Below are 8,550 nucleotides of genomic sequence, written 5' to 3'. Positions count from 1 at the left end.
GATCACTGTGTTTTTTATTTATTTATTTATTTATTTACAGCATTTATATTCCGCCCTTCTCACCCCGAAGGGGACTCAGGGCGGATCACATTGCACACATAAAGGCAAACATTCAATGCCATAACATAGAACAGAGACAGAGACAAGACGCAGGCAAGGGCTGGCCTCGAACTCATGACCTTTTGGTCAGAGTGATTTTTTGCAGCTGGCTGCTAACCAGCCTGTGCCACAGTCCAGCCTACCATGTGTTCTACCATGTTTTATGGTGGTTTTTTAATGAAGGACATATACCCACCCAGACAACATCATGGATATGTCATGTATGTACATAGAATAATAGAATCAAAGATGGAGGAGACCTCATGGGCCATTCAGTCCAACCCCCTGCCAAGAAGCAGGAAAATCGCATTCAAAGCACCCTCGACAGATGGCCATCCAGCCTCTGCTTAAAAGCCTCCAAAGAAGGAGCCTCCATCACACTCTGGGGCAGAGAGTTCCACTTCTGAACAGCAATCACAATTAGGAAGTTCTTCCTAATGTTCAGGTGGAATCTACTTTCCTGTAGTTTGAGCCCATTGTTCTGCGTCCTAGTGTCCAGGGCAGCAGAAAACAAGCTTGCTCCCTCCTCCCTATGACTTTCTCTCACATATTTAGGCATGGCTATCATGTCTCCTCTCAGCCTTCTCTTCTGCAGGCTAAACATGCCAGCTCTTTAAGCTGCTCCTCATAGGGCTTGTTCTCCAGACCTTTGATCATTTTAGTCGCCCTCCTCTGGACACCTTCCAGCTTGTCAACATCTCCCTTCAATTGCGGTGCCAAGAATTGGACACAGTGTGATTCCTGGTGTGGTCTGACCAAGGCAGAATAGAAGTGTAGCATGACTTCCCTGGATCTAGACACTATACTATTTATGGAGGCCACTACAAGCCCCTGGTTGTACGTGCTAATGGGTCATTACATGATCCCTATGTAATATTTATAGATTTCTTAATGATTTTGTATATTGTCTTGTTTTTAAATGTGTTGTTAGCTATCTTGAGTGTCATTATTGGGAGAAAGCTGGGATATAAATGAAATAAACAATTTTTAAAGATATAATTTTTTTGATAAACTAAGCTATGTGTTGAAATGTTTTCTTCTCTGGGAAGAGCTACATGATTCCTGTCTTCTAAAAGGCCAAATATTCTTTTGGGAAATTGAATGACTGTTTTTTGAGAGCAACAAACTCTTGTAAATACATGCAAGTGTGACTACCATACTCCTTAACACCAGTATGCTTACAGTGTGTTCGGTGACACCAGACACATAAGCAGCGAGTGCGTCCTCCTTTGCATATTTCATTCCCTTTTGTCTCATAATGTTAATCATACCTGACAAGTCCAAACTAATTAAATCTATGCTTCATTAACAGTGCATGGAAAATGAAGATTTAACTCTTCCTTTCTCCCATATGATCTTGAAAGCAAAAGTTAAAAAAACTCCTCCACCCCTTCTATTAGTGTAAATCCTAAACCTTTTGCCTTTGCGTTTGTTTGTTACAATTTGTCATGGGGGATATGTGTGATTCCTGCTCCTAACAAGCAGCGGAAGGAGAAGGTTAAATATCTCCTTCTCACCAATTGCAGAAGGAGGAATTTGCTTTGATTTCATGTCTAAACATTTCTGCCATTGCTCCAAGAGATACATTTAAAGTAAGAAGTAGCTAATGAGATCCAGCCTGTAGATTTCATGCCAGTATATTCTGAGCATTTTTCTTTGAAGAACTTGTGAACAGGCTGCCAAGTATGGCAGGAAAGGAGAGGAATGTTTCTATGCCGCACTGATTTTTAGCAGTAGGGGTGTAAGTGTTTTGCTATTCATATTTACCAGCCTCAGTACTGACAGAACATTTTACATCAAGCATACATGTGTACCTACAACATGCTCTTGTTACTGATTTGTCCCTGTCATTAAGCATTTTGTAATGTTGTGAAATTATTTTGTAGCTCCCAGTTGTGCAATGGCAGGGTTGTGCTGGCAGGACTGCTGACTGAAAGGTCGGCAGTTTGAATTAGGGGAGCAGGGCGAGCTCCCATCTGTCAGCTCTAGCTTCCCATGTGGGGACATAAGAGAAGCCTCTCACAAGGATGGTCAAACATCTGGGCATCCCCTGGGCAATGTCCTGCAGGCGGACAATTCTCTCACACCAGAAGCGACTTGCAGTTTCTCAAGAAGCTCCTGGCATGAAAAAGAAATTTGTAATGATTACACAAATTGTGGTTAGAAAAGCTGTTTCAAGTTGCATTGGGTGAATTTAATGTAACTTTTTAATTGCAATGAATGTTTCAAATATTCTAGTACATCATTGTTAGAACACTGGTAAGCAAAAGGGGTATGTATTTGATAAATAAAAGATTAATCTTAAAGTACATCCAAAAAGCACATTTTTATAGACACCACTCATCTCTGTATTTTTAATGCTGTCTAAATATTTAATAATTAGTTTCTGATTCACTTTGAACCATGAGCGAAATTACATGTTAACAATTACCCTGTTTAAATCTGCCAAATGTCATTCTTCACAAGAGAGAACAGTGCCCAGGGTAAATTGTTAAACTGTATCCCAACATTCCAATTAAATGTAGGAGTATACTATTGGTAAATAAATACATCAGTGTAACACCATGCTATTCATTCCTTTTATCCTGTGGTTGTAAAAGGGTGGGTTACCATGTTTTCTCTACTTCCTCCACTTTTTTTCCTGCTTTCAAGGTTAAATATTAATTTATTTTAAAATATGTTTTCTCTAATTAATTCCTATGCCCATGGAAACCGACTGGGTGACCTTGTGTGAATCACACAATTTCAGTGCCAGAAGACCTGGTGATATGTCTGCCTTAAATTGGAACTTGGAGGCACTCAACAATACAAATTGCTTTCAAATTACAATAGTTCTAGTTCAATTTATTGAATGATTTAAGTTCCTTTTGAGGATGAATAGTAAGGTTGTGCATTCGGAGTAATGTCCTGGCTTTCATTGGGGGCCCTGATCAATTTTTTGGGAGCCTCCCGAAAGCGGGAGGGCATATACCTGTTTTTGATTTGGGGCCCTGAAAGATCCATTTTGGGGTGGGGGCTTCCCACCCAGGCTCCCTTTCCTGGTGCACATTTTAAGGAGGCTTCTTACCTGCTGTTTCTACTCTAGAGTAAGAGGTGCTTGGCTGCAGGCACTGGCAGGTGCGCACGCTTTCTCGACCTGCACACCACACATGCACTCTCTTTCTAAGGCAAGGAGGCAAGTTCTGGGAGGTGCTCGGCTGCAGGCGACACAAAAGCAGGCTTGGAGCTGGAATCGGTTCCAGCTTGCTTTCGTGTTGAGCTGATTTTTGTGCAGGGAGGGGGCTTCCCGTTTCGTGCTCACAAAGAACCGAAAGATACGAGAGAAATGGGAGAAATGAATTCTGCACACAATTCTAATGAATAGTATGATATGCTTTTCACCCTCAAAAAGCAAGTAGTTTTCCTTGCATCATGCTATGTAAATAAATAAATAAATAAAAACGCCGTTCATAATGGAGTGTCATAAGAATATCCATTACATGTTTTAACAGGATTTGAGACCTTTTAGAGCAAAATCTTGCAGTGATGATCTGCTTTATCATACTACATGGGAACCAGGAAATAGATCACTATTATTCTATGAATATGGGCGGGGTGGATTCGCCTTAGGGTCTCCATCAGTTGGAAGCAACTTGAAAGCACGAAACATCAACAAATGGGTGGGGTGAGAGCTATTACATACTCACCGAAAGTTACAATGAAAAGCTTTATTCTTAAATAAAGTTAAACATTTTAGGGCCTAATAATGTCAAAGTATTTTTTTTAGCTCCTTCACTTCACCTAAACCAATCATGGGATCAAAATCTCAAAACCAGCTTGACGTCATATACAATGGTGCTTCTTCACTAAGTGTCAGGTATCAATGGGTTGCCAGGTGGAAACCTGGAGCAGTCTCCTGTACTTTTAAAAGTTAGGTAAAAGAAGAAAGCAGATATCAGGCAACATCTGCAAAAATTTTCTCTTCCATATAACCATTAAAAATAGTGGAGCCTTCTCTATTTCACTTGGATAACCTTGTCTGGTAAGCTAAGTCCTGCTGTAATATGCTCTTATTCACCTAAAGCCCAAAGGTAAAGGATTATATTTTCATCCTTTTAAAAATTTAGAAAGAAATCTTCTGAATAAGTAGAAAACTATTATAGAAATTTACCAGCATTTATTGAAGATTTGTTATATAGTAGGATCTCAGACGTGGCACATGTTCTCGCTTCCTGAAATGGAGACTCAGCTCAGGACTTTATTATCACAATTTGCTGTGTGTGGGGATCAGTTTTTATTATCTATAATTTCTCTGTGTTCTTGGGTACAGCTAAAGTAAACTGAGTATTATCCATTAATTGGCAGATCATAAGAGAAAAGGAATGACACGGTTCATGCTGAAGAGACACAGAAGGTGGAGCTCAGATTATTGTTTATATATCTCACAAACTTGTTGGCACCAGTATTTTTTTTTCTTAAAAGAAAAAGCTAGTTTCATGCTGGTCATGCTAAATAACTAACAGAGCGGAACACTTATTTTAATGCACTGAAACGGTTCCTTCCTCCTTTACCGTCTATTTTTCATGCAATGGCCACTCAAATGCCTATGGTAAGATAAATATTTTAATTCTTTCTCATTGATTTAATTAAGCTCAGGAAATGTTCAGCTAATGCTTATCCTTTACAAGGAAAGAAGCTAGATTTACTTGGAAAGAATGTAAGAAATAAAGAGTACATTGCTAGCTACTGTTATCAGTGTTTTAAGGGTCTTAAACACATATTAGTTGGAATCTTGTTGGTAATTTCGAGTAGAATTAATTGTTGAATGGTGAGTCGACACACGAGTAAATTCAGTTGAGTCAACTGGTGTGGTCCAATAGGGACAAACAGTAGGAATAAGGTCATTATTTTATTTATTTATTTTTTGCTATACATTCCAAGTTAAGAAATTATGTACTTTTGTGGAAAATCTTTAAGTAATTAGTTGATTCCATAGTTTTCGCCATGTTTCCTTATTTACCATGGGATCTTGGGGTTTCTGGTTTATTATTGTTTGTTATGGTTTCTTGTATTTGTACTATTCTGCTTCTGTTGAGGGAGCAAGAAGTCAGGATCCAAGTCATTTTGTTTCATCAACATTTGTTACTAATCAGTGCTTATACTTGATCGGTCTTTTGATTCCATAGTTTCTGCCATGTTGCCTTATTTCCTATAGGATCTTGGAGTTTCTGGTTTGTTATTGTTTATTATGGTCTCTTGTATTGGTATACTTCTGCTTCTGTTGAGGGAGCAAGAAGTCAGAATCCAAGTCATTTTATTTCACCAACATTTATTTATTTATTACTAAACAGTGCTTATGTTTGATCAGTCTTTTGAATGGTAATCCATGAAAACAGCACTTGCAGAATATGATGTTTCAAATAAATATTTAGAGGAATTTATTCCAAGTCCGAAAAATAAATTTGTTAGACTGATGTGAGAAAATGTTGAGAGCAAATGCACAGTTATTCAATTTATATGCAGAAAGACAGTCTTAAAAGGTTTTGGATGACATTTTCCAGATGGAGTTGTTCATTGTTCTCTATTAATTTCATCATACAGTTGGCATTTGCGGGTTTGATTTTTGCAGATTTGATTATCTATGAATTTGATTGAAATCTCTAGGAAATTCTAAGTTCTCCAGCATGATTCTATGATCATTTTCTGCTGAAGGTTGATTATAGAGTCATGCTGAAGGATGACACTTCTCAAGTAATCTCTAGATCAGGGGTCCTCAAACTTTTTAAGCAGAGGGCCGGTCCACAATCTTTCAGACTGTTGAGGGGCCGAATTATCATTTGGAAAAAAAAAATGAACAAATTCCTATGCACACTGCATAGTGCAAAAACAACAACAATAATAATGAAAGAACAATACAATATTTAAAAATAAAATCAGTTTTAATCAACATAAACCTATCAGGATTTTAATGGGAAGTGTGGGCCTGCTTCTGGCCAACGAGATAGTCAAGTTAATTAAGATTGTTGTTGTGTGCCTTCAAGTCATTTCAGATTTTGGGCGAGCCTAAGTCTAAAACTGAGGGCAGGGGCCAGGTAAATGGCCTTAGTAAGGCCCATGGGCCTTAGTTTGGGGACCCCTGCTCTAGATCATCCAGTGTCTAGATCCTCCAGTGTAAATCGATGGCCACTGAAACAAATTGTAAGTGTGAAGGGGATAAACACATGCTTCAGGGTATATATTCTATAGATTGAGTCAGAGAATGGTTACAGTTCCCTATTGAACCCTAAGACTTAAAACAGATTTGTTGCATTGGGTGCACTATATTGTAAATTTTCAACTGACCCATAAACTGGCATGAAGTATATTGCTGCCAATTGTGTGGCTGACTGCACACATACGCTTGTACTCACAGACACCTTGAGTCTGATCAGTCCAGCAACTGAGTCTTATTGCAACACTTGTGTGATGACTCATGGGCCATGTAGTCCCGTTCCTAGCGCTGTTGTGACAGATGAAGAGGAAAACTTGGGTTTTCCACCGTTTCAGCCAGAATTGGAACTTTCCCAGCCAGAATTGGAGCCCTTGCACCTGCAGGAGGTTTGTCTTCCAGAAATCTGCCAAACAAGCCCTGAGTCAAAATCTCCCCCATTTTCTCGCCGTAATTATTATCAACAACAAAAAGGAGTTCAACAGGCTAATCGCAGAAGCCTGAGAATCGCAGCCAGGCATTCAGCTGATTAAGCCTGCTTCCATGAGAAACTTTAGAGAGTTATGCATCTGGACACAGAGATTGACTTTCGGTTCTGTTTCCCCAGAGAAGTGTTCTTTGGTGGGAAAACGAGACCCTATTTAGGTTCTTTGCCCTGTAGGAATCTTGCGGAGTCAATTCGTCAGCAACTGGAGTAGGTTGTGTGTGGACAGCGCTACTCCCGCTTCCAAGCCTTCGTTCCCGTTTCCAAGCCTTCGTTCCCGTTTCCAGCCTTGTTTTGCTCCACGGACCTTGCCTTGCTTCCTAGGACTCAGCCTTGCTTTCCAGGACCTTGCCAAGTATTTACCACGGATTTTGTCCCTGTTCCTCGTTCCTTGTTGCCTTGTATCAAGTCTTGTGTTTCAAGAATCAAGTTTACATTCTAGCCTTACATCAAGTTCCTTGGACTAAGAACCTTGTCATCTCCCCTCACTTTGCTTGGCAAAGTGAGTGTTTCGGTTATTGGATTACAACTTTGGACCTTAATATTTTATATTGGACATTGTTTTCCTGGACTATAATTGACCTTTCCTGAAAGGTCTTCTTCTGAACTATATTCTACACTTATTTTTATTGACTTTACATATTTCCTTAATAAAGATATTAGATAGATTCTGGCCTCTGTGTATGGTTATTGGTGCTCTGCAGCCTGGGTCGTGACAGTTTGACTCCGCCACCCTAAGCACCAATTAACCTAGGCCAGAATGTCTACCGGAGCCGGACCGGGGGCCCAGCCACTCAGCTACACCATCGACAAGGATGAAGTGGACCGCATCCGTGATAAGCTCAATGCGCAGGAGGGAGAAATAAGGGGATTGAAGGAACGCGGAATCCGTCTCCCGGCCCTGGCGTTGCCAACCAAGTTTTCTGGAGAAGCTTCTAAGGTTCATGTTTTCCGTCGCCAATGCCAGGCTTATCTAGAGGCCCGAAATGCCGAGTTTCCCCAAGAAGACATCAAGGTGGCGTGGATTTACAGTCTCCTAGACGGGCCAGCGGCCAACTGGGCGACGGCACTGTTCGATCAAGTCTCCCCACATCTGAGATCAGCGCAACATTTCTTGGATCACCTTAAGGCGACTTGGGGGATCAAGGACAATTTGGAGGCGGCCGGCTACAAACTCCGGCGCCTCTCCCAAGGGGACAGACCCTTGTCCCAGTACATAGCCGAGTTCCGAGTGCTGGCCCATAACACCGGCTGGAACGACATAGCCCTCAGAGGACAATTTCGGGAGGGTCTCAACATCGAGATGCTGGAGGAAATCTCCAAGGTGGATCCTCCACACTCTCTTGAAGGACTCATTGATCAATGTTTACGAGCTGAAGTCATGCTTGCCAACAGAAAGCAATGGATTCGAGGCCAGAGCGGTAGGGCTGGAGCGAAACCTCCCGCTCCCACCGGCATCCAGCCGCGTCCAGTGTGGAGACCCCCGCCACCAGCCCCATACCCCAGAGGAAGCGAGGAGGTGCCGATGCAGCTGGGCAATGTGCGTCCCAGGTTAGATACTGCCGAGAAGGCCCGCCGCCAACGCCTAAATCTCTGTTGGTACTGCGGAAACGGGGGCCACTTTGCCAGAGAGTGTCCAGCCAAAGGGAAGCCCGCCGCCCGTCTGGCGGCGGCGTCCTCCACGGAGACGAAGGCGTCTGAGGCGGCTGGCGTGAAGCCGGCGGGGGAAGCCAGCGACCGGGCGTAGAGAGGCTCGCCAACCCGGTCAAAAACCCCGCTC

The 8,550-nt window shown here is 41.8% G+C and overlaps 1 protein-coding gene across 1 annotated transcript in view; it reads left to right on the top strand.

The window, feature by feature from the left end:
- The window catches only part of LOC100562400 (uncharacterized), a 74,415-nt gene that overhangs the window by 21,301 nt on the left and 44,564 nt on the right, over positions 1–8,550 (top strand). The window contains exon 12 of the mRNA XM_062967169.1: positions 4,602–4,687. Within this exon, the coding sequence (XP_062823239.1) occupies positions 4,602–4,687 (86 nt within the window). The remainder of the gene's footprint in view (positions 1–4,601; positions 4,688–8,550) is intronic.

This window comes from Anolis carolinensis, chromosome 1 (assembly GCF_035594765.1).
Source record: "Anolis carolinensis isolate JA03-04 chromosome 1, rAnoCar3.1.pri, whole genome shotgun sequence".
Lineage (NCBI taxonomy): Eukaryota > Metazoa > Chordata > Lepidosauria > Squamata > Dactyloidae > Anolis > Anolis carolinensis.
This window is presented reverse-complemented; position numbering and strand designations above follow the sequence as displayed.